Source organism: Bufo bufo, chromosome 2 (assembly GCF_905171765.1).
Source record: "Bufo bufo chromosome 2, aBufBuf1.1, whole genome shotgun sequence".
Lineage (NCBI taxonomy): Eukaryota > Metazoa > Chordata > Amphibia > Anura > Bufonidae > Bufo > Bufo bufo.
Window position 1 is genome coordinate 296,128,783 of NC_053390.1, and position 25,451 is coordinate 296,154,233.

Genomic DNA, 25,451 nt, shown 5'->3' on the forward strand with positions numbered 1-25,451 from the left:
TGGTGCCCAGCGCCGCCTTCCCACTACAAATCGCCGCCCTCCCTTTCTATAGAGCCGCCTCCCTCACCTCAGCACCGCCTCTGAAATCGTCCGCTCCCTCAGCCAGATCCCGTGCGGCTGTGAGGATGGCTGCAATAGGGCAGTCAAGGCAGGTTTGAGCGAAGTGCGCCGAACGGCGCATGTGCACTTCGCTCAACGAGGCCGCTGCCAGGAGTCCGCACGGGCGCATCAGGTTATATCTAGTACGCACGCGCGGGACCTGGCTGAGGATGATTTCGGAGGTGGCGCTGAGGTGAGGGAGGCGGCTCTATAGAAAAGGAGGGCGGCGATTTCTAGTGGGAAGGCGGCGCTGGGCACCAGACGAAGATGGCTGCAGCCGGGCACCCTGTATGAAGTGACGTCCCCTTGGGCACCTTAGGTAGGTGAATGACAGGTTATAAAAACCTGTTTTATGTGCTAATAGAGCCACAGGCAGATTTAATAAGGACAGTTTCGGATTCAGGTTATTAGTAGGGACCTGGCCATATGTTTAGGTTATAGGCCTCAAATGTCATGACAGAATCCCTTTAAGCACATCTTATTGCATGTCCTCCATCTTGTGATGAAAGAGCAACTGGGCATGCTTACAACAACCACAAATTTATCATAAAACCCCAACCCCTGCCAAGAAACCTTTGGAGTAAAACCCTCCCCACCTCCCCAACCCCCAATATAACCCCCAACCCTTAGTTTGTCAGTCTGACTTGGGCCCGTCCTCAGGATTATTCTTCCTGGCACAGTGCCCATTCTGCTGGAGACGTGATGACTTCCTACGTCCGGATGCTGGGGGGCGCAGAAAGAACAGGAAGAGATGGCGATAACAAGGATGGCTTATAGCAAATTTCATGAATCCATCTGAAAAAAAATAAAATAAAATAAAAACTTTTAGAAATGCTCTAGAATGTTTCTCTGAATTGCTCACACATAGGGCCAGATTAGAGTGTAAATGGAGAAGGTGGCCACAGATATTTGTGCATATAAACCAAAAAAGGGTAGTTTCAAACTTGCTCACATACCCCAAAATATTAAAAACTATGGAGTCTTATTGACTTAATTACATGAATTATCGGACAGTGGTGTCAAATATGTAGAAACAGACAGTTCTCTAATAACCTATATGGCACATGACTGCTGCAACCAATTAGTGACCTCAGTGATGAATGGCACAAGACCAGCGATTAGCTGCAGCGGTCATGTGCCGAATACAGCTATGGCACCGCAGCCAGTAAACATAGGTGAGGACTGGAGTGGTAGGGTTGGAGAGGATTGGGGGCAGGGAAGTACATAATAATTTATTACTTTATCACACTGAGGGACACTAGGGAGATTTCCATATTGCTCAGGCTAAAAACAATCATCTCACCTCGGGTAAGGCCGCTAGTCTCATGTGGGCACAGCTCTGAATATACTTTGCCGCTTTCTGCAGGAGGTGATCCCACCAGTGAACGAAGAATGGATGAAAAGCCATCAGCAGAAAGTAAAAAGCAGCCGTCAGCATCACAGGTAGAAAAGAGCTGGAAGGGATTGAAGGACAACAACATCAGAGAGATACAGTAACTGGTAATACAGACAGACGGTTCACACCCAAGACCAGACTAAGAACCCTGCATCACAAACCAGATGAAAAAACAATAACTGTTCAGTGCTACAATACTCTTCACTACAATATAAAAAGCCCAGCCGAATGTGAACTTACATCAAAAGCAAGCTTTGCCAACTCCTCTGCAGAGCGAGTAGCATCCTGAGCTGCTAGGACTAATGAGACTTCTCGGAAATCTATCATTCCACTAGCATCCTGAGGAGATAAAACAATGCACACCCTGAAATGTGGCACTAGATACAGGTAAACTAGGAAATATTACTGCCATTAGACTACCTCCTCTTGTGTGGCCATAGAGTTACAATACAAAGACTCCCGTAGAAGGACTAAGCTAATACCTTTTTCATAAAATAAAAAAAATAATAAAACATCTAGTCCACTTTGCCACAGTAAATGCATGAGCTTCTCAAATGGTGAGGCTCTTGTGGAGACTACAAGGGGGAAGTTTGATAGGATGTCCATGCTGCCTTTCTATTTATATTGTCACTAATTTTTCACACAATTTTGCCTAAATCAATAGAACAGGTGAATATAAGAAACATTGTAATATACCTTTTCACAGAAAAGTGCCTCCTCCCTCCCTCTAGCAGCTCACTCCTCCCCCTCAATTGATTTCTATGGGTTTCATGTAATCTGATCCTTTAGTGAGCTGACAGAGGAGACAAAGCTGCAATATAATTTCCCTTTGCCATGGCGAGATGAAAAAAATATTATATATATATCTCCTTTAAGATACAATGGCCTCGGGATACAATATTTTCAACATACAATGGACTTTCCTGGGCCATCTTACATGGAAACTCAGATTGAACTGATTAACATGGCCACGTCCCCTGTAAGACATCTTTATTGGGTGTTCATTAGTTCCTCTTTACAATATATTGCGTTGCTACATCTCCTGTACTGCCCTCTGTCTGTGCCAGGATGAGCTGTTCCTTTGGATGTCAGGTGAGGGAAAACCACACACAACAAGCCTCTTCACTATCAAAAATAATAAAAATAAAAAAAAATCCATTCTCTAGACCAGGGATGCTCAACTTGTGGCCCTCCAGCTGTTAAACTACAACTCCCACCATGCCCTGCTGCAAGCTGATAGCTGTAGACTGTCTGGGAATGCTGGGAGTTGTAGTTTTGCAACAACTGGAGGGCCGCAGGTTGAGCATGCCTGCTCTAGACCATGTATGGCAACAGTATATATTTTTCAGTATTTTATTTTTTCTTAAAAGGGTATTCCAGGACTAGAAAACCGATTGCCTATCCTTAGGCCCTCAACATTAATTCCGTGGCGGTCTGACTTTTGGCATCTGTGCAGATCATTTGTTTGACGGGAACATGGCACTCAGGGGAGCGGTTCGGCCTCTACATTATTTGGATGGCTCCACACCCCCGCAAGCTGTACATTTACAATCACAGAAACATATATATTGTGAGCTAATTTTCTATAACTCCATGAAACAAAAACCCCTGAAACATAACTTTATAATATCTATAAATAAATATCCCCCACGTATATAAAATAATCTTCGATAGTTGCCAACAGATTAGCTAGTGTGACTGGCTATAAGATATCAAATACAAGAGGCACAAGTAGGGCTAATTCTATACTGTAAATACCGCATGAATAAACAAAGTGGGCCTCTTAGTGAGGTACTAGCGGTTCCCGTGATTTTGGAATACCACCACCTGATGAGGTACACTGATGAACTCAGTTGTTGCGGTTTCTGGAGAGTAACCCACAAAGGTATGTTGTCACCGAGAGATGACCTGTCCCTGGGTGTCCCTTTGGCTATCCCTGCCTAAAAGCAGTGCACCCGCCCTGAAAGGGGCGACCCCACTTCTCGGTGGCTAAACCCTGAGAAAATGCCCTAGAAGGCCCTAGATGAGTTTGTCAAACTGAAGTCCCGACGTGTTTCCCCATTAATGGTAAAAATGGGTCATCAGGGGACAAGAAAAAAGTCCAATCAAAACAAAAGATACTGAGGACAGATAATAATGGCTACCCAGAGACTATAGGCGCAATTGTACACCCACAAGGGTCCCCTATTTATACCTAATGTGGGTTCTGTTCAAAAATGGCCCTCCCGCACTCAAACTGGAAGAGGAAGTTCACAACTTCCGGTATGTGGAACGCAAAGGGCGTTCCAAAATGGTGCCAGGTTAATATAAGATACTAGAATGGTAAAAGATAGGCAGTACACCTACAAAGTACTTGCTCACATAAGGTCAAATAAGTAGTTTATAAATGATACATATCCTCGTATTCAGCGATAGAAACAGAGCATGTCTCTCCATCGAGGTGCGACCAACTTCCTGTGAATGGACCGCACTTCCGGTAATGGAACGCACCTCGGATCCTTGGTGCGCACATGGGAGCGCTGTGGAACGCAAATAGGAGGAGGATAAGTTTATGCTATCGTGTGCGCTCCACCCCATTGTTCGGACATAGAACAGTATTGTTATAATTATAATAACTGCTAATTATTATGATAGGAGAGGGTACAATTAGAGGAACAAATGCGCAATATAAAAAGGTAACCTAGTTAAAGTGAGGCTACATAAAGGGGAAAATTAAAACCTGGGATACAGGGAATAATACCCTGAACGTCAGGACCCCCAGTAGATAATAATGTACACTATACACCAATTATGGTCAGATAAGAAAAGTAGGTTAGTGTGTGTACATAAAGTGAAATATAAAGATACCATATTACTAACACATTTTAATTTCAAAAGGAACAGAAAAAGTGAAAAGGAGCTCAAAGGAAACACGCAAAAGATATCTGTTCATTGAGGCTCAGAGGGGACACAGATTTGAGACCGTGTATCCACTGGCCCTCTTTGCAGAGAATCCTTTTATCCCAATCGCCACCCCTAGGGGATCTGCGAATTACCTTTTAAAGTCCTATAGTCACCATTATGATACTCCCAGACGTGGCGTGCTATGGGTTTGTCCCGGCGACGACCAATATCTCCAAGATGATCGCCTACCCTACGTCTTAATTCACGCTTTGTTTTTCCAATGTAATTGAAGGGACAGGTACAAAGATAAACCACACCTTGGGTCTTACAATTAGCAAAGTCTCTGTTTCTATCGCTGAATACGAGGATATGTATCATTTATCAACTACTTATTTGACCTTATGTGAGCAAGTACTTTGTAGGTGTACTGCCTATCTTTTACCATTCTAGTATCTTATATTAACCTGGCACCAATTTGGAACGCACTTTGCGTTCCACGTACCGGAAGTTGTGAATAACGTCCTCTTCCAGTTCTTCGCTTCTGAGCGCGGGAGGGCCATTTTCGAACTGAACCCACATTAGGTATAAATAGGGGGCACTTGTGGGTGTACAATTGCACCTATAGTATCTGGGTAGCCATTATCTGTCCTCAGTATCTTTTGTTTTGATTGGACTTTTTTCTTGTCCCCGATGAACCATTTTTACCATTAATGAGGAAACGCGTCGGGACTTAGGTTTGACAAACTCATCTAGGGCATTTTCTCCGAGTTTAGCCACCGAGAAGTGGGGTCATCCCTTTCGGGGTGGGCGCTCCGCTTTTAGGCAGGGATAACCTAAAAGGAAAGGTCATCTCCCGACAACAACATACCTTGGTGGGTTACTCTCCAGAAACCGCAACAACTGAGTTCATCAGTGTACCTCATCGGGTGGTGGTATTCCAAAATCACGGGAACCGCTAGTACCTCACTAAGAGGCCCACTTTGTTTATTCATGCGGTATTTACAGTATAGAATTAGCCCTACTTGTGCCTCTTGTATTTGATATCTTATAGCCAGTCACACTAGCTAATCTGTTGGCAACTATCGAAGATTATTTTATATACGTGGAAGATAGATATAGAGATAGATCTAGAGATATATATATATATATATATATATATATATATATATATATATATATATATATATATATATATATATATATATATATTATATTATATTATATATTAAAAGTTATGTTTTAGGGGTTTTTGTTTCATGTGAGCCAAGCTGTACATTTAGTAGTGACTGTGTTGGGTTATTGCAGGTTTGTGCCATTCAGTCGAATGCAAAGCCTCCAATGTGGGAGGTGAATGGAGCTTTACATAGCCAAGTGTATGTCTAAGCTCAATGTCATTAAGTGAGAAAAGCAGTCCACCATGAGCACCAAAGCCTCACCTTGTGGAAATAACTGAAGACCCGGGAAATGACATCAGTCTGTGTGAGACCCAGCTTCTCTGCTAGCTCATCCAATCCCACACGTGAACAAACTCCCTCCAAGCAGAGATCAATTAGCCCCTGTACACTGTCAAATGAGAACCTATGGAACAAGGGAACATACTCATCATAAATACAGTGTTCCTATCACTGTGGGGGTGCACAGTAGTTCCAGGTTTTGTGCTGGATCCACTTCTGAATTTTGATCAAAAACTGCACGTGTGTTTACAGACTTATTGGGGTTCTGTACCTTTTTATTACTGATGATCTATCCTTTGGACAGATCATCAGCATCTGACCGGCGGGGGTCTAGCAGTAGAGACCCCCACTGATCAGCTGTTTGAGAAGGCATCGGCGAGGCAGTAGCAAAGTGAATGGGGCTGAGCTATGCCCAGGCCACATACAGTCCTGATCAAAAGTTTAAGACCACTTGAAAAATGGCAAAAAATCATATTTAGCATGGCTGGATCTTAACAAGGTTCCAAGTAGAGCTTCAACATGCAACAAGAAGAAATGGGAGTGAGACAAAACATTTTTTGAGCATTCAATTTAATGAAAATAACGATTAAACTGAAACAGGCTGTTTTTCAGCTGATCCAAAGTTTAGGACCACATGCCTTTAAAAGTCCAAATCTGTGCAAAGATGTGGATTCATTGTCATTTTCTGTCAGGTAGTCACACGTTGTGATCTCAAAGGCAAAAAAACTCTCCCTTTTTTAACGTGGTCGGGTTGTTGAACTGCATAAGCAGGGTCTCACAGCGCACCATCGCTGCTGAGGTGGGACGCAGTAAGACAGTCATTTGGAATTTCTTAAATGATCCTGAGGGTTATGGAACAAAAAAGTCAAGTGGAAGACCCAAAAAAATTTCATCAGCACTGAGCCGGTGGATCCAATTGGCTGTCCGTCAAGACACTGGACGATCCTCGACCCAAATTAAGGCCCTTACTGGTGCTGACTGCAGCCCCATAACCATCAGACGGCATCTGAGACTGAAGGGCTTCAAAAACAAAAAACTTCTTCAAAGACCTCGTCTCCTTAAACGCCACAGAACTGCTCATTTGGACTTTGCAAGAGAGCACCAAACATGGGACATTCAAAGGTGGAAGAAAGTTTTATTCCCTGATGAGAATTTTTTTTTACCTTGATGGTCCTGATGGTTTCCAACGTTACTGGCATGACAAGCAGATCCCACCCGAGATGTTTTCTACGCGCCACAAGTGGAGGGGGCGCCATAATGGTCTGGGGTGCTTTTTCCTTCAGTGGAACAATGGAGCTTCAGGAAGTGCAGGGGCGTCAAACGACCGCTGGCTATGTCCAGATGTTGCAGAGAGCATTCCTCATGACTGAGGGCCCTCGTCTGTGTGGTAACGACTGGGTTATTCAACAGCACAACGCTACAGTACACAATGCCCGCAGGACAAGGGACTTCTTCCAGGAGAATAACATCACTCTTTTGGCCCATCCTGCGTGTTCCCCTGATCTAAATCCAATTGAGAACCTTTGGGGATGGATGGCAAGGGAAGTTTACAAAAATGGACAACAGTTCCAGACAGTAGATGGCCTTCATGCAGCCATCTTCACCACTTGGAGAAATGTTCCCACTCACCTCATGGAAACGCTTGCATCAAGCATGCCGAAACGAATTTTGAAGTGATCAACAAAAACGGCGGTTTCATTTTTTTTTAGGAGGTGTGGTCCTAAACTTTTGATCAGCTGAAAAACAGCCTGTTTCAGTTTATTCGTTGTTTTAATTTAATTGAATGCTCAAAAAATGTTTTGTCTCACCATTTCTTCTTGTCGCATGTTGAAGCTCTACTTGGAACCTTGTTAAGATCCAGCCAGGCTAAATATGATTTTTTGCCATTTTTCAAGTGGTCTTAAACTTTTGATCAGGACTGTATATAGTTGTGACGTCATTGGCCTGTGAGAAACAGCTGATCGTCGGCAGTCCCTGCTGATGATCTATCCAAAGAATAAATCAGTTATAAAAAAGGTACAGAACCCCTTTAAAGAGGTTTGTACAACTTTTGACCAGGTACGTTTTAATGATGGTAGATGATGGATCAGAACATCTTTCATGGTCCTGGTTCTCCCGCTCTCGTGTTGTGACCCGATAATAGTTATTATTCAGCTCCGATTCTGATCAAGCCCTTATACATTACATAGTTTAGGATCTTATTTTTTCCTTGGCAAGTTCTGTAGTATTATACTCCTCTATGTAGAAACATTCATATTGTACCTATGTGTACAATATGTGTCATAGGCAAAAAAAGTCACTTACCCAGCCTTCTTCAGAATTTTTCCTATTTCCCAGATTTTGGGGTCCAGTGGAACCTTCAGGTGTCCCACAGGTGAAACAGGGGTATCTCCTATCAGCTCAAACTCAGTAGCTGGTTTCCCTAGTGCCCTAAAGCCAACAGATGAAAAAGTTCCATTGAAACCTATGAACGATCTATAAATGTGCTCAATCAAGTCCCGTGTCTGCTATTGACCAGAAGTCTCTAGTACTTTCCTCCCATGTACATACTTTGCCATAAATTTCTGTATATTGTTGGCATACAACACAGGGTCTGCTTTCTCTTCAGGACTAGGATTGTAAACTGGCAGAAACTACAAAACAAAAGGAGGTTAAATGAGAATTAATTGGTGAAACCCAAAAATCTGTAAAACACGTTAAGTAGTATTGTATTTAGTGCTCATTTTATTGAAATCAAATTCTGGAGGCTCCTTAAATTTTACCATGCAAAAAAACTCGGTATGAATGAAGCAAAACTAAATCTAAACTTATTTAAATATCACTGCTCAACATTAGTGTGCAAACCATAAAAACTGTTCAAGAAATCACCCCTTTTCAAAGCGCTTTAGAACAAGTCATTTTAGATAATTGAGTATCGTTACAAATAAGGCACCAAATACGTTTGCGTTTTTTTATTTTTTATAAAAAAATAAAAATGGTTAAAATAGTGAAAAAAAAAGAAAGTTTTGTCAATTCTTTTGGGCAGCTTTTTTCTTATTTTTATTACAGGTAGCGATTGTTTCATCCCTTACATAATGCTTTGGAATACATGACCTAATAGCAGAAGCTCATGACGGACCTGGCACATTCTGTAGGCCCCCTGCTGTCATGTAACCCAATTACATGGAATGGCACCAATGGGCAAACATCTTAGATGCTGCGGCTTAAAAGGTTAGGACCAGAAACTGTTTTAATGGTTTCTGATCAATGTCCTGATTGTCCAATTGGGTAGCACCTAGCTCTGCAATCTTCTAAAGTGCCACTGTACAAAGGTGCTAAATCATCAGCGCTGCCTGCCATAAAAACACTACACCTCAGTCGTTAAAGGGATTCTGTCAGCCCGATTTCGATACTGAGAGATTTTGGTATCATCATTTTAGTCTCCATTATCTCATTAAAAATATACAAGTTTTACCCCCACCTGTTTCATTTTTGCTAAAAATAGGGTTTTATGTATCTGGTAATTACCTTCTTAACGTGCCCAAGGGGCTGTGCGCCGTAATCCCGCGCATATGCCGATGTCACACACGTCCGGGCCCGCGCGGTGTCTTGGCAGCAGCCTCATCGAGGGTGATCGGCGCATGCACGGGATTATGGTGCACTGAGGGAAAAAAAAAGGGAGTGAATAAATTAACAGCGGGGTGGCGCTGGGCTCAGATCAGGGGCGCGGCTGGGCACAAACGGCTGGAGGGACAGCCCCTTGGGCACGTTAAGAAGGTAATTGCCAGTTACATAAAACCTATTTTTAGCAAAAATGAAACAGGTGGGGGTAAAACTAGTATATTTTTAATGAGATAATGGAGACTATTATGACGATACCAAAATCTCAGTATCGAAAAAAAAAAATCAGGCTGACAGAATCCCTTTAAGGAGTTAATAACGAGTGCATGAGCAATACTCCCATCATTCTTTTCCTAATGCACCAAAAATAGATAAACCTGTTGTGAATGATTCATTCTAATTGCTAGAATCTGAATGGCGTGACTTCTGCTCCAGTCTTCTTCTCGGTCAAGTTAATTGTGCAATCCAAATGCCAGCAAATCTGCACACAACAGTTCAGATACTGCCAGGATCAAAATCTTAAAGGGAGTCTGTCGCCTACTTTTAGCGTTCTAGCCCGCTCATGTCGCATTATTGCACAGTAACCCCCTCATTTAAATATATGTCCTACGTAGAGAAGCTGAAAAAATAAGTTCATAACGAATCAACTACATGCTAATTAGGCCTCTCAAGTACAGACACCTTGCCAATGTGCCCACTCCCCTTGCAATCCTCTGGCCTGCCCTGCCCTGCCCTACTAGTTCGGCGGTGGACGGAGCAGGCGTGAGATCTCAGAGGCAGAGGAGAATGACGAACAGAGGTGGGCCAAAAGACTGCAAGGGGAGTAGTTAGGCGGGCACATTGACAAGGGGCCTGGGCACTTGCGGCCTGAACGCCACCCCTGGGCACTTGTGAGACCTAATTAGCATATTGTTCTAAACTTGTTTTTTTAGCTTCTCTACATGGTCATATATTTAAATGAGGGGTAATAATGCGATATGAGCGGTCTAAGGCTACTTTCACACTAGCGTTCGGGGCTCCGCTTGTGAGCTCCGTTTGAAGGGGCTCACAAGCGGCCCCGAACGCATCCGTACTGCCCCAATGCATTCTGAGTGGATGCGGATCCGCTCAGAATGCATCAGTCTGGCAGCGTTCAGACTTACAATGTAAGTCAATGGGGACGGATCCGTTTGAAGTTGACACTATATGGCTCAATTTTCAAACGGATCCGCCCCCATTGACTTTCAATGTAAAGTCTGGACGGATCCGTCTGAACTACTTTCACACTTAGAATTTATTCTAAACTATAATGCAGACGGATCCGTTCTGAACGGATCCAAACGTCTGCATTATAGGAGAGGATCCATCTGTGCAGACACCAGACGGATCCTCTCTGAACGCAAGTGTGAAAGTAGCCTAAAACGCTAAAAGTAGGTGACCGAGTCCCTTTAAAGGGGTTGTCCAGAGAGCAAGGGGTGGTACGAAACGAAGCAAAAACCCACATTTACATCTTAACCCCTTGGTGATCAAGAAATGTTTTTCACTTTTTTTCATCAACACCTTCCAAGTGCTAGAACTTTTATAATTCTCCATCAATGTAGCCGTACGAGGGCTCGTTTTTGCAGGTCAAGCTGTAATTTTAAAATGTCACCATTTTGGGGTACACAATATGGATGGGGGGGGGGGGGGGGGGGGGGGGAGTGATAACAGCAATACTGACGGATCCGTCTTCAAAATGCGTTCAGTGTTACTATGGCAGCCAGGACGCTATTAAAGTCCTGGTTGCCATAGTAGTAGTGGGGAGCGGGGGAGCAGTATACTTACAGTCCGTGCGGCTCCCAGGGCGCTCCAGAATGACGTCAGAGCGCCCCATGCGCATGGATGACGTGTCCATGCGATCACGTCATCCATGAGCGTGGGGCGCCCTGACGTCACTCTGAAGCGCCCCGGGAGCCGCACGGACGGTAAGTATACTGCTCCCCCGCTCCCCACTACACTTTACCATGGCTGCCAGGACTTTGGTTACCATGGCTGCCAGGACATTAGCGTCCTTGCAGCCATGGTAACCATTCAGAAAAAGCTAAAAGTCGGATCCGGCAATGCGCCGAAACGACGTTTAGCTTAAGGCCGGATCCGGATTAATGCCTTTCAATGGGCATTAATTCCGGATCCGGCCTTGCGGCAAGTGTTCAGGATTTTTGGCCGGAGCAAAAAGCGCAGCATGCTGCAGTATTTTCTCCGGCCAAAAAACGTTCCGGTCCTGAACTGAAGACATCCTGATGCATCCTGAACGGATTTCTCTCCATTCAGAATGCATTAGGATAAAACTGATCAGGATACTTCCGGCATAGAGCCCCGACGACGGAACTCTATGCCGGAAGAAAAAAATGCAAGTGTGAAAGAGCCCTTAGTGGCTAATAATAAAAATTTAAAAAAAATAAAAAAAAATTTTTTACAGCATTTACCATGCGGGATAAATTACATGATACTTGTGTAGTGCAGGTAGTTATGTAAGCAGATATACAAAATACAGTGCCTTGAAAAAGTATTCATACCCCTTCAAGTTTTCCCACAAACTTACATGTATTTTATTTGCATTTTATGTGATAAAGGAACACAAAATAGCAAATATGTGAAGTGAAAAGAAAATGAGACATGGTTTTCACCATTTTTAATAAATACAAATCTGTAAAGTGTGGGTTGCATTTGTAGTCAGCCTCCCTGAGTCAATACTTTGTAGGACCACCCTTCACTGCAATTACAGCTACAAGTCTTTTGGGGTATGTCTCTATCAGCTTTGCACATCTAGAGGCTGAAACGTTTGCTCATTCTTCTTTGCAAAATTGCTCAATCTCAGTCAGATTGGATGGAGATAGTCTGAACAGCAATTTTCAAGTCTTGCCACAGATTGTCAATGGGACTTCGGTCTGACTGGGTCATTCTAACACATAATATGCTTTGATATAAACCATTCCATTGTAGCTCTGGCTGCATGTTTAGGGTTGTTGTCCTGCTTGTCCTTTCCATCAACTCTTAGGCCTATTGCACACGACCGTAAGGCTTTTTCAGTGTTTTGCGATCCGTTTTTCACGGATCCGTTGTTCCGTTTTTTGTTTCCGTTGTGTTTCCGTTTCTGTTCCGTTTTTCCGTTCCGTTTTTCCGTATGGCATATACAGTATACAGTAATTACATAGATAAAATTGGGCTGGGCATAACATTTTCAATAGATGGTTCAGCAAAAAACGGAACGGAAACGGAAGACATACGGATGCATTTCCGTATGTGTTCCGTTTTTTTGCGGACCCATTGACTTGAATGGAGCCACGGACTGTGATTTGCAGGCAATAATAGGACATGTTCTATGTTAAAACGGAACGGAAAAACGGAAATACGGAAACGGAATGCATACGGAGTACATACCGTTTTTTTTGTGGAACCATTGAAATGAATGGTTCCGTATACGGAACGCAAAAAAACGTCCAGTAAACGGGAAAAAAAAACGTCCGTGTGCAATAGGCCTTAAAAGCATCCCCACAGCATGATGCTGTCACCACCATGTTTCACAGTGGGGATAGTGTGTTCAGGGTGATGTGCAGTGTTAGCTTTTCGCCACACATAGTGTTTTGCATTTAGGCCAAAAAGTTCAATCTGACCAGAGCACCTTCTTCTACATGTTTGCTACGTCCCCTAGATGGCTTGTGGCAAACTGCAAATCAGACTTCTTATGGCTTGCTTTCAAAAATGCCTTTCTGCTTGCCACTCTTCCATAAAGACCAGATTTGTGGAGCACACAACTAATAGTTTTCCTGTGGACAGATACTCCCACCTGAGCTGTGGATCTCTGCTGCCTCTTGGCTGCTTCTCTAATTAGTTCCATGTCTTGGTAGGTTTGCAGTTGTGCTATACTCCTTTGGATTGAGTGTTCTGCAAGATGTTCAGAGCTTGTAAGAATATATATTTTTTATAACCTAACACTGCTTTACACTTCTCCACAAGGTTTTCCCTGACCTGTCTGGGGTGTTCCTTGGTTTTCATGATGCTGTATGATCACTAGTGTTGTCTAACAATCTTCTGAGGCCTTTACAGAACAGCTGTAGTTATACTGAGAATAAATTACACACAGGTGGACTCCATTTACTAATGATGTCACTTCTGAAGGCAATTGGTCACACTGGATTTTATATAAGGGTATCAGAGTACAGGGGGCTATAAATGCACACCACACTGCAGATTTTTTTTAAATTAATAATTCTGAAAATGATGCATCATTTTCTTTTCACTCCACACATACTTGCTACTTTGTGTTGGTCTAACACATAAAATTTAAGCATTTAAGTTTGCGGATGTAACGTGAAAAAAAAAATGTGCAAGGGGTATGCATATCTTTTCCAAGGCAGTGTATGTGGAAGGGATTTTATTTTTGCTATTTTTTCCATTAAAAAGCATTTTTTTTCAATGGAAAAAGAGCATTTTTTTTTAACTTGGATATTTTTAAAAATTTTATAAAAACTAATTTTTACTATTTACTAGTCCCGCCATAGGACTTTGACAGGCGATCTTCCGCTTCTATAAAACACAGTGTACTGCTTATGCAGTACAGGGAATTATCCCATTTAGGTGCACCAGAGGGCACATCCTGATAGGCATAAGGCTTTTGCGGATACGGGCCTTTAGAGCGGAAGTCGAGCTCCTGTTCATCACTGCACAGGAGACTTGTGCAGCACTTAGACTAGGCTGCCTTAAAAAGGCAGAGGCCTACCCAAAGGCCGTAAAAAGGCTTGCTGGCGGTCAAAGGGTTAAAGGTCCCGCCACTCCAATTTCCGCTGGGCCTCAGTGGTCATGATTGCATGAACAGCGCATGATCCATGAAAGCCCAGTGGAGATTAGACAGGTGGCCTAGGAGCTGCAAGACATTAAAAAGGAGAGAGTGTTTCTTTCTTATACACACAGCCTCCTGCTGTCTGGCACTGTTTAAAAATTCTTGGACAACTACTAAGTCCAAAGACCAGAATAAAAAAAGTTAACATTTCTCACCTCAATCTCCAGGTTGATGTAAAACTGAGACATTGTCAGCCAGAGGACCTTTAGCCTGTAGGAAGATACAGTAAAGACTCACAAAGAATTGACCTACATGACTGAGTGAAAGCCATGGGGAAAAGTGACAAAAATTAAAAAAAACACTATGAAAAAAGGAGCACATAAGCTTGTACATGTGGTGGAAAAACAGTCAATAACGACCACAAAAGCGTTATATGGTTCAAGCCTCAACTTCTAATTTTTACAGTGATTTCTGTTAACAGGTTGATTATGGAACAAAGCGACTCCAAGACATGAAAAGCCGCAGAGGTAAACTGCTGACAGCCTGTGTCGTGCGGGACGAAAACCAAGTCATAAAAGGAAATGGAAATATTACTTACACGCCATTCCCTTTCCAAGTCCAAACTGTCGCCGGCTGCAAAGGAGGAGTGAATACAAGGTTACATAAAGTGAACCCCTGAAATTAATGTAAGAATATGGATACAGCCTTTGTACCCAAGCCTCCATATTCTCTTCATTTAACTTACCAATCTGTTTGGATATCTCATCAACACTGGCTGTACGGGCACGCCAGCCACAAAGGCACCTGCAATAGCAGGGCAAAAAAATCAGGTTGAGTAAACATCCAAGAACAGTCACGATCAAATGCACACTTGTAGTGTTTTCTTACCAGGTTTAAATTTTAACAAAACTTCTCCATTACCATTTGTGCCCTCTGGAAAGAACAAAACCTACAGGAAAAGATGCATCAACTCAAGTATATGCAGCCTGATGGATGTACATATAGAGGGAAATGGAGGGAAGGAGTTGTGGTGGCCGGTTCTAGTAAACTGAAGCTCCAACCTGAGGCCACTCTCCATTGGAGGTTGCTCGTCTCTTCACCTCCTCCACCACTTTCTTCCGAGATGCTGGGTCATGACGGGATACCATAATAGATTGATTGAAGCGAAGGAGAGCTGAGGGAGAGATGATGACAAATCTGTGGCAAGATTCGGTTCAAATCCAAATTTATTGACAACGACTCAAAAAGCCCTACTGCTAAGAAAAAACAAAAGCTCATCAAGCTTTCAAGTTAGCAGGAGTGGACATGGCGTCTACAGGACACAAATGACATCTCTCTGTAAGGCTGGCCATTAGATAACTGAAGCCAATCAGTCTAGAAGCCTCCTGTAGAACAAAAGGAACCAATCCTTACCCCCCATATCTGCCATTGGGGGATAGGCAGGAGGTCCACCCATACACATTAGATGGTCGGCGGGTTCAGTCAATATTTATCTAATGTGTATGGCCAGCTTAAGGGTGGGTGCATAACTACCTTACATCCTGTTTAAAGGAATGTTGTCCTAGGCATTCTCGCCACTTTGTGGATACTGCAAGCAGGATTTGCTACAAATTATCCGTAGATCGCCAGTTTCTGGGAGGTGTCTATCCATGTACAACATAAGGGTCCATTCACACGTCCGCACTTCTGTTCAGCATTTTGCGGAACAGAATTGCGGACCCATTCAGGTCTATGGGGCCGCACGACGTGCTGCCCGGATCCAGAAATGCGGATCCGCACGTCCGTTCCCCCAAAAAATTTAATATGTCCTATTCTTGTCTGCAATTGTGGACAAGATTAGGCATATTCTATTATAGTGCTGGCGATGTGCAGTCCGCAAAATGCGTAACGCACATTGCCGGTGTCCGTGTTTTGCGGATCTGCAAAACACATACAGATGTGTGAATGGGCACTAAGACAGGTCAACAGGAGACAGGAAAAATTAAAGGGGTGGTCTCAATTCAGCAAATGGCATTTATCATGTAGAGAAAGCAGTGGTCGTGCACACTATAGAAAAAGGCGCCGTCCGGGACCAGCAGCTTCCATCCTGACAACCTCATATCTGCACTGCAGCAGTGGCCATAACACCTGGAAACGAGCAGTATATAATGCAATGTAAAAATGAATCCAGCCAGAAAAGGAGGCAATATGGACAATACATTAGCAAGTGCCTTGTATTAACTTTCTCTACCTAATAAATGCCATTTGCTGACCCCTTTAAGCCAGTTCAACATTTGAACGGTTTTAGCTTTCTATACGCATTTCTATCCAATACTCCTGCCCAACTGGTATAGCAAAGGGAGACCGGTCAGGAGCATGGTTTACATGGCAAAACATAGGTTATGTTGAGCAGAACCTTGGTGAGTAGTTGTATTAGATTCAGGCAGATGGCAATGTGAACCTTACTGTTAGACCACATATAAGGATTAAAATACTCTCCGTACACGTTATCGGTCATGGGTCTCCCCATAATTGTGGGTGACATGTTTCAGTCATAGATATGTTTTGCATTAGAGTCCACGTAGGAACCCACCAGCTTTACCTTTCGGCCACCTGCATACAGGTGCGGGTGAACGCGCATAAGATCCGCATGGATTTCTCCGCATCAAAATCTTCAATGTCCAATTGCGGATTTGATGCGGTTTTGCCACAGATCTCACCCTTCCATTGAAAGGAGGGAAATCTGCAAACAAAATTGAAATGCTGCAGATTTTGAAATCCACAATGCAGGTCAATGTCCGCACTGAATAAATCTGCAAAGTGTACATGAGATTTGTACAAGGGGAATCTGCGCAGAAAAAAAAACGCACATATTCCGCAATGTGTGCAGGTGGCTTTAAAGCGTCACTGAGCATTTAATATTTTTTTTTTTTGATATGTCAGATATAGCAAAGGTTTAGAACAGTGGGGTCTGAGACCTCCTGAGATCACTAGAACGAGGCAAGAGAAGTACTCTCAGACTTTCTATTGAGCCCGAGGAGAGAGAGCGACTATCTCCTCATTCTAGAGATCGGTGGTGGTGGTCTCCGCACTCAGCACTCCCACTGATCAAATCCTTTCATATGTCTCTCTGACATATCAAAAGTTTGGTGAAATGGCAGTGACCCTCTCAGCCTATGAGCACTTGTACGTTTACCAAATGGTACGGGGCCTTCCACAAGCTGTAAGTATTCTGCTCACCTCCAATGACGGGAATGCTGAGATTCTCCACTCTGGACACAACGGATGGGAGGTCACAAACCACAGTAACAATGGGATCAAAGAAGGTGGAGTGAGGGGCCACAACCAGAAGTGGGGCCTCAGAGCTGGAGGCGCGGCGTCCACGGATGGTGATCCAGTGGAAACCACACATGAAGAACATAGTGCGGCTTAGAAGGTAAATCAGGTGATGTAGAATGCTGTGTGCATAAGGAGACACATGGAATGGGAAATGGAGGGGGGAGAGATGGGAATAAATGAACATGTTGCACTGCATAATGAGGACACATAAGTCTATACACTACCACTACCACCATTGCGACTGGCTTTGGACTTACGTGCGTCTGTGTCGTATTGGTCGGCTGAGCTCTTCCTCTGTCATCCCTGCTACGCGAAGAGCAGCAATTGGCCACATCAGAAAAAGGAAGATGGACGCCAGAAGGAAACGCAAGGGGAATAGTATTGGACCCAAGACATAGAACTGAATGTAAAAAAAAAAAAAAAAAAAAAAAAACTATTCACAGTAAGTAACACAGAACATACAAAGAGCACTAGCAAGTGCCTGCTGACCATCCGTGATCAGAAGCTGCTGGCACGTCACTGATGGTACCCACTCCTGTGCCACCTAAGGCCACTTTCACACCAGCGTTTTTGCTAGATCCATCATGGATCAGCAAAAATGCTTCAGTCATGATAATACAACCGTCTGCATCCATTCTGAATGGATCCGGTTGTATCATCTCTAAAATAGCCATGACTGATCAGTCTCTAAAACCATCGTAAGTCAATGGGGGACGGATCCTTTTTTTGTGTCTGAGAAAATGGATCTGTCCCCATTGACTTACATTGTCTGTCATGACCACAACACGGACAGAAAACCTCTGCTCGCAGCGTTATTCTGTCCGCGATGGGGACGCAACCAAAGGGAATGGAATACATTTTGGAGCATCCTGTTCCGTTCAGTTCTGTCCCCATTGACAATGAATGGGGACAAAACGGAAGCGTTGTCCTCCGGTATTGAGATCCTATGACGGATCTCGATAGCGGAAAGGGAAAGCGCAAGTGTGAAAGTAGCCTAACCATTACCACCCGCACCTACAGCGTCTAACCATATGCTGCATTACTGGCCATACTTTCAACTGAAGCTTTAACAAGCGTTTCCAGCAGGTGGGGTACACGTCATAAGAGTACCCTCAAAATGTAGTCAATTGCCTGTACCCCAATAAAAATAGGCAAACTATAATCTAGCAAAGGTCTATGGCTGGCCATACACAGATAGCTCATCAAGCATTTGGCCAACAGCTATCCGTTTCTTCCAAACCCACCATACAAGTGCACACTTGGCTTGGCCAAGCATGCACGTATTCTCAAAAGGGGGAAGGGAATAAGCCACGGCTAGACACCTCTGGCAGTAACTTACCTCCACTGAAGTCCAATATGTCAGACCAGTGTCTCTGCAACCTTCAGCACCCCAGTGATTGTGATACTACAACTCCCAACATGCTCTATTCTCTTCTACGGGATGTCTGAGAACAGCTGAGCAAGTGTGCATGCTGGGAGTTGTAGTTTCACAACAGCTGAAGGTTGCTGGCCCCTGCCGAAATCCTCTAATGTGTGGGACTACCTTATCTTAGCCTGCTCTCACTAGCCGTGCTCCTTTTAAAATACTGCGCAGTGACACTGACAGGGTCAAAGATGGGGAGGGGGTCCACTTCCTAGGACATCCCAGTTAGAGATCAATGTAAACATCCTGGTCATTGGCTTCTAGGCCTGAAGCCAGGACTCCAAGAACAGACAGCGATGAGAAAGCGACATTGAAATGTAGTCACACCGGCCAATGACACATGGGCAGAAAGCAACACCCACTAAAAGCAGTCTGCAGGACAGACAGCCGAGTACAGCGCTCAGCCATCTTTGCCAGGGCCCACATTCTCATGGTCGATGAGACCCCCAGAGATCAGACACTCATCACCTGTCACTGCGTGCGCCTTCCCTTCATACAGCTGATCGGCAGGGGTGCCGGATGTCGGACCCCCGCCAATCTGATATTGATGACCAACCTCTATAATGCCCCCCATACTGGTTATACTTACCCTGATCCCCTAACAGCTGCCACTGCATCTCCCTGCCGCATGGATCAAAACATCTGGCGACGGGAAGGGGGGGGGAACGACGACACACTGTCTTGTTTTAGTGTCAGCCAATAGCAGCCCCCGTCACCAGATGGGGAGATGCAGTGGTGGCCTTGCGGGCATTAGAAGCAGCGCGGGTGCCAGGGAGGCAGGGTAAGTATAACCAGTATGGGGGGCCTGGGCATTTTGGGGGGCATTATAGAGGTTGGATAACCCTTTTAAATCATTTCTTTGTAGAGGGCAGGAAGCGATCCCCTGCTACCCTTCTCACCACTGCATTTGTGAAGTAGTTTTTGGCTGCAACACTGACTTGTCTGTATACCACGTGACCACTGCAGTCAACCACTGGTCTCAGCAGTATACAGCACAGGACCACCAGTGATTTGCTGCAGCAGTCACATGCAGTATACGGTCACATCACTGCTGTAGTCATCAAAACAAAGCCCGGCGGGAAGGACTGGAGATGTGGCACTAAAAGGGGTTCAAAACGCGGTGTATAACTTAATAGCTTTCCTGACAACCCATTTAACAATCTAGCGGCATACGGAGAAGACTTCACAGTGACCATTGCCCCCCTATACTGGAGAAATAGAGCGCAATACAACATGATCACCAAGTGGCTGCAGTGGATCTCCTCCCCAGCCCGTGCCCCCCATGGAGCTGACAACCGGATTTCCATTTAAAGGGTTTCTACCACCAGAAATACTGTTATGTAGCTGACTGATATAGCGATGCGCTAATGTCAGCACTACATAACAGTATGTTTCTAACGTTAGTCCCTGCAGCCGTTATTATATGCTAATGAGCCTCTAGGTGCTATGTGGGCGTAAAATCAGCACCTAGAGGCTCCGTCCACTCACGCTTTATCCCGCCCAGGTCCCCTGTTCTGCCCGCCCCGCTCCTCTTGATTGATGGCACGGTCCACCGCATCGTTGACGAAATCCCGCGCCTGCGCCGTTCACTTCTGTCTTCGGCGCAGTGAGTGAAGGCCGCTCTCCTGATGCCGGCTTCCTCACTGTGACGTAGTCGGCGCAGGCGCAGTGAGGAATCTGGCACCAGGATCGCATCATTCACTCACTGCGCCGAAGACAGAAGTGAACGGCGCAGGCGCGGGATTTCGTCAACGATGCGGTGGACTGTGCCATCAATCAAGAGGAGCGGGGCGGGCAGAACAGGGGACCTGGGCGGGATAAAGCGTGAGTGGACGGAGCCTCTAGGTGCTGATTTTACGCCCACATAGCACCTAGAGGCTCATTAGCATATAACAAAAGTGCTTATTTTTACAAAAACGGCTGCAGGAACTAACGTTAGAAACATACTGTTATGTAGTGCTGACATTAGTGCATCGCTATATCAGTCAGCTACATAACAGTATTTCTGGTGGTAGAAGCCCTTTAATAAGCACACACAAAGATGAGGGCGGTCTCCATGAGACGACTGACCTACTTGCATGTTTCTGGAGTGCAGGAGGAGACAGGTGTGTCTGGAAGACGCCTACACAAGCACTAGGAGAACATAGAAACTCCATGCTTGCCAATGGTTGGGAATCAAACCAGTTGCACGTGCTGCTGGTATACTGGTTTCTGGCCAGGGAGAGAGTAGTACATGCACAGCATCCGGACCGAATCCTGACCCACTCGCTTCAATGGGCCTGTGTACACGAGCGGCGGTTTCCACGCATGATTTGTGTGTTCAGGAAGAATGGCAGCATGTTCTATATTGTGCGTTTTTCACGCAGCCCTGGCCGCCATAGAAAAGAATGAGGTTTGTGTGAAAAACGGAAGGCGTCCGGATGCAATAAGCTTATCACTGATGGTTGCTAGGAGATGTAGATGTTTTGGGGGGGTTTTTTACGCACTTTTATAGTTTTATTTTTTCTTCAAGCACGTAAAAAACCGATGCAATCTGGATACAATGCGGACACTTGCATCTACTGAATTGTACTGACAGTGTTATGTCAGTATGGCCAAATATGGCGAGGGGTTAAAGGGAAACAGTTTTTTTTTAACCTGACAACATGATGTCTGCAACTAGTGCGTTTTCTTTTTCTTATGTATGGCTGGTGGAATTTTCCTGAACTGTTACGTAGCACCGAACCCGCAGCAGATCTCAGTCACCAAATGACATAGCTGCCACCCAGCTATCCCCTTACTAGGTGCCAAGCTATGAGGCTGCCCAGTGGAAGGAGAGAGAAGCAGCAGCATACTTGGATCACGGGAGAGTGAACAGGAGCTTAGGCCGATAAAGGCCACGGTCTGCAGCCCCTTCTGCATCATCAGGAAAACAAGCAGTCTTGCAGAAATCTTAAGACCAAAAGGGGTTTATTTCCTCCTGATCCCTTTGTTTTCCTGCTGACACATGACTGACAAGGCAGTGCCCATTACTCAGGCTGGCTGTCCTACAAACCATTTTCCTACCAGTCCTGCTCTAAAAAATTATAACGGAGCAGGAGGCCAGATATTGTAGTGGTGACGTTTGGATGTTTTGCAGCCCGTAAATTGCAGATCCGCAAAACACGGATACCAGTCGCGTGCATTAATCCGTATTTTGCGGAACGGAACAGCTGGCCCCTAATAGAACAGTCTCATCCTTGTCTGTAATACGGACAATAAAAGAACATGTTCTACTCTTTTGTGGAGAGGAAATACGGAAACGGAATGCACACAGTCATTTCTGCCCCCGTTGAAGTAACTGGTTCCGCATATGGGACGAAAAAGAACAAAAACAAAAAAAGGGACACAGAAAAAATAAGTACATGAGCCTGAACCCTCAGTGTGAATACATGACAGGGCGGTCCGGTAGGGACTTATCTTATCAGCCACTTATCAGCAGTTCACAGCTTCACCAGGGAAGGTGCGACAACGGATTACTGCACAGAGATAAGGGCCAGTGACAGCTCTCATACCCACCCTAGTCTCAGGATCTCATAGGTGGTCCGGTACTGTCCAAAGGGCCCGCCCAGCCAATCATAACTCCGGAGCCTGCAGTTTTTCTGATGGTTTCCCAATGACTTTAAAGTCATGAGTAACATAAAAAATGTCGCAGCTCTCTCCCTATAACAGCACAGGAGGGCAAGTCCTTTCTGCTGCAAGTCCCTATCACTGCTCAGAGGTGTGTCCTTTTAGCTAAGTTCTCCCTGTCACAGCTCATGGGGGGGTCCTTTCTGCCGCAGCTCACCCTAGCACACCTCAGAAAGCGTGTCCTTTCTGCTGCAGCTCTCCCTGTCACAGCTCAGGGGCGTGGCCTTTCTGCTGCAGCTCTCCCTGTCACAGCTCAGGGGCGTGGCCTTTCTGCTGCAGCTCTCCCCGTCACAGCTCAGGGGCGTGGCCTTTCTGCTGCAGCTCTCCCCGTCACAGCTCAGGGGCGTGGCCTTTCTGCTGCAGCTCTCCCCGTCACAGCTCAGGGGCGTGGCCTTTCTGCTGCAGCTCTCCCCGGCACAGCTCATGGGCGTGTCCTTTCTGCTGCAGCTCTCCCCGGCACAGCTCAGGGGCGTGTCCTTTCTGCTGCAGCTCTCCCTGTCACAGCTCAGGGGCATGGCCTTTCTGCTGCAGCTCTCCCCGTCACAGCTCAGGGGCATGGCCTTTCTGCTGCAGCTCTCCCCGTCACAGCTCAGGGGCGTGTCCTTTCTGCTGCAGCTCTCCCTGTCACAGCTCAGGGGCATGTCCTTTCTGCTGCAGCTCTCCCTGTCACAGCTCAGGGGCATGTCCTTTCTGCTGCAGCTCTCCCTGTCACAGGGGCATGTCCTTTCTGCTGCAGCTCTCCCTGTCACAGGGGCATTTCCTTTCTGCTGCAGCTCTCCCTGTCACAGGGGCATGTCCTTTCTGCTGCAGCTCTCCCTGTCACAGCTCAGAGACAGAGAAATAAGGAAAGGGATAAAAGACAGCAGGTGATATAATGTATTGAACTCAGTGGCTATACTACATTTTTAACTACATCCAATTACAGAAGTATTGAGATCCAGGCGCTGGCTTAAACTGCACAATATTTGTCATGAGAAAACCCCTAATCTATTAAAATAAAAATAAAGTGTAGCTTTAGGGGGCAGTTCATGTCGGCGCATCTGGACAACAGGTCTGCTCCCAGCATGGACACTGACTGCACAACGAGGGGCCCGGTCATACAATGAGCACTGACCGCGTATCGGCAGAATGAGTGACCGTTCCTGCCATGACGACAACTAAGAGCCGGATCTGGTTACCTGTCAGATGATACAGGATCAGGTGTACGTGCTGGACGGAAATGAAACACTGCCTCTACTTAAGGGTTAACCTGTGCCATAGTATAACCGTACAGAAGTCCATGACAGCAGCAGGGAGGTTATATGTATTTCTAGCAGTCATATCAATAATGTATCTGTGCCTACCGGATGCCGCCTGCACACACGTCTCTTAGAAATGGGGCGCTGAGACGGCTCTGCTCAATACCTGACGGATCAGCGTGGCCTCCGCGACGTACGCACAGACATATATATCGCCTCTGTAAACATGTGGTCAGCTGAGGCGCTACATGCCAGGATGGGCCAGGTTTCCGTGGTTACTAATTAGCAGTTAGCGTGGTTAGGCCTGTCACAGGCTTGAGGGCCACACAGGAGCGCCGCTCTCCTATGGCTCCTGAAGACACTAAATGCCTCTGCGACGTTGTGGTGACCCAAATATGACACGTGGGGAGGTGAGCGGCGCCTGGACCTCCATGGCCCATTTAACACAGTATCCATACTGCAGGCAGCAAGACCTTGTATTACTAGAGGCTAACCACTGGACAGGCAACCAATCAGATTCCAGCTCTCAATTCTCCAGTGAGGGGTTAAGAGATGAAAGCAGTGATCTGATTGGTTGCCATTAGCGATTATACATGAGGGTCATTTCATAAGGAAGTGACCGTTCAGGTACTTGTGTGGGGGGTCCCCAGGAAGTTATCACCTGTTCTGGGCCCTTGATGTACCTCCAGGGAATACCCTGCAGAACTTGGGGCCCAGTCAGGTGCCAGAACACTGTACCTGTCTGTGGCAGCCATTATATATACTCCTGCCCCTGTTCTAGTTCCCTTCCTCTAGCTGGTGGGGCCCCTCTTCTGCTAGGGGCCCCTAGGACTCACAGTGCCGCCCCTGTGTGTACATACATGGCAGGCTGGCTCTGCTGCATAGTTGGCGCCGCTCTCTGCATTGCTGCCCGCCCTGTGTATGCCAGGCTCTTTCCTGCCCCTGGTAGACCCCCGAGCTAGCACCCCAATCACTCCACACCCCCTCCCCGCTCATATTTCTCAGGTGACCCCCCCCCCCCAGACCCTCTCTCCCCAGACCCTCTCTCCCGTCAGCTCCTTCATTCCGACTCACCCTCAATTTCTGCCAGAACCCCTCGGGGTGAAACTCGTGCAGGAAGGGGTTAAACGGGGTGCCCTCCTGATGAGTGCCCTCCACTTTGTCCCCGGGCACCGCAGCATCATCCATACTGGCGGCCGCTCTGACTGGAGCTGTACGGCGCCACTAACCTGGGCCCGGGTGGGAACGGCTTTTAGGATGTGGGAGGGGCCGCACGGACACGCCCCCGTTTCTGTTTTAACGGCATCGCTGCCACCGCCTTGTGATCGCCTCCAGGGCTGAGCAGACTAGAGGAACCCGCTCTGCTTCATGAAGAAAACTGCTGACAGGCTCCCAACTACTGCCCCCACTATTACCTGTGAGAGCTGGGTGCTTTTTATGGCCACCACCTACCCACCTGAGTATAGTGTGAGGGTGAGGCCTCATGCACACAAACCTATTTTGTTTCCGTGTCCGTTCCGTTTTTTTTCCGGATAGGATGCGGACCCATTCATTTCAATGGGTCTGCAAAAAATGCAGACAGCACACCGTGTGC

General features: G+C 45.8%; 1 protein-coding gene and 1 long non-coding RNA gene across 2 annotated transcripts; one reads left to right on the plus strand and one right to left on the minus strand.

Moving 5' to 3' along the window:
* Positions 1-570: 570 nt before the first annotated feature.
* On the minus strand, positions 571-25,105 carry LPCAT4 (lysophosphatidylcholine acyltransferase 4). The gene is made up of 14 exons (XM_040416775.1): positions 24,932-25,105; positions 17,806-17,948; positions 17,450-17,667; positions 15,292-15,404; positions 15,119-15,179; positions 14,976-15,034; positions 14,829-14,863; positions 14,446-14,500; positions 8,383-8,465; positions 8,137-8,262; positions 5,815-5,956; positions 1,736-1,834; positions 1,403-1,553; positions 571-894 (listed from the first exon to the last, which is right to left on the minus strand). The coding sequence occupies exons 1-14, from the start codon at positions 25,043-25,045 to the stop codon at positions 734-736; spliced, it is 1,560 nt and encodes a 519-aa protein (XP_040272709.1). The 5' UTR covers positions 25,046-25,105; the 3' UTR covers positions 571-733.
* LOC120988961 lies at positions 7,769-9,878 on the plus strand. The gene is made up of 3 exons (XR_005776207.1): positions 7,769-7,935; positions 9,742-9,743; positions 9,868-9,878. It is a non-coding gene; the product is annotated as an uncharacterized LOC120988961 (long non-coding RNA).
* Positions 25,106-25,451: the final 346 nt, after the last annotated feature.

Bases quoted from the DNA above. Each gene is read 5' to 3' on its own strand.
- LPCAT4 (XM_040416775.1), bottom strand. From the start codon at position 25,045: ATGGATGATGCTGCGGTGCCCGGGGACAAAGTGGAGGGCACTCATCAG. The intron at 15,405-17,449 runs GTGAGCAGAATA...TCTCTCCCTCAG, and splicing joins CAGCATTCCCGTCATTGGAG to CTCTCCTTCGCTTCAATCAA. The intron at 895-1,402 runs GTGAGATGATTG...ATTTTTTTTCAG, and splicing joins GACTAGCGGCCTTACCCGAG to ATGGATTCATGAAATTTGCT.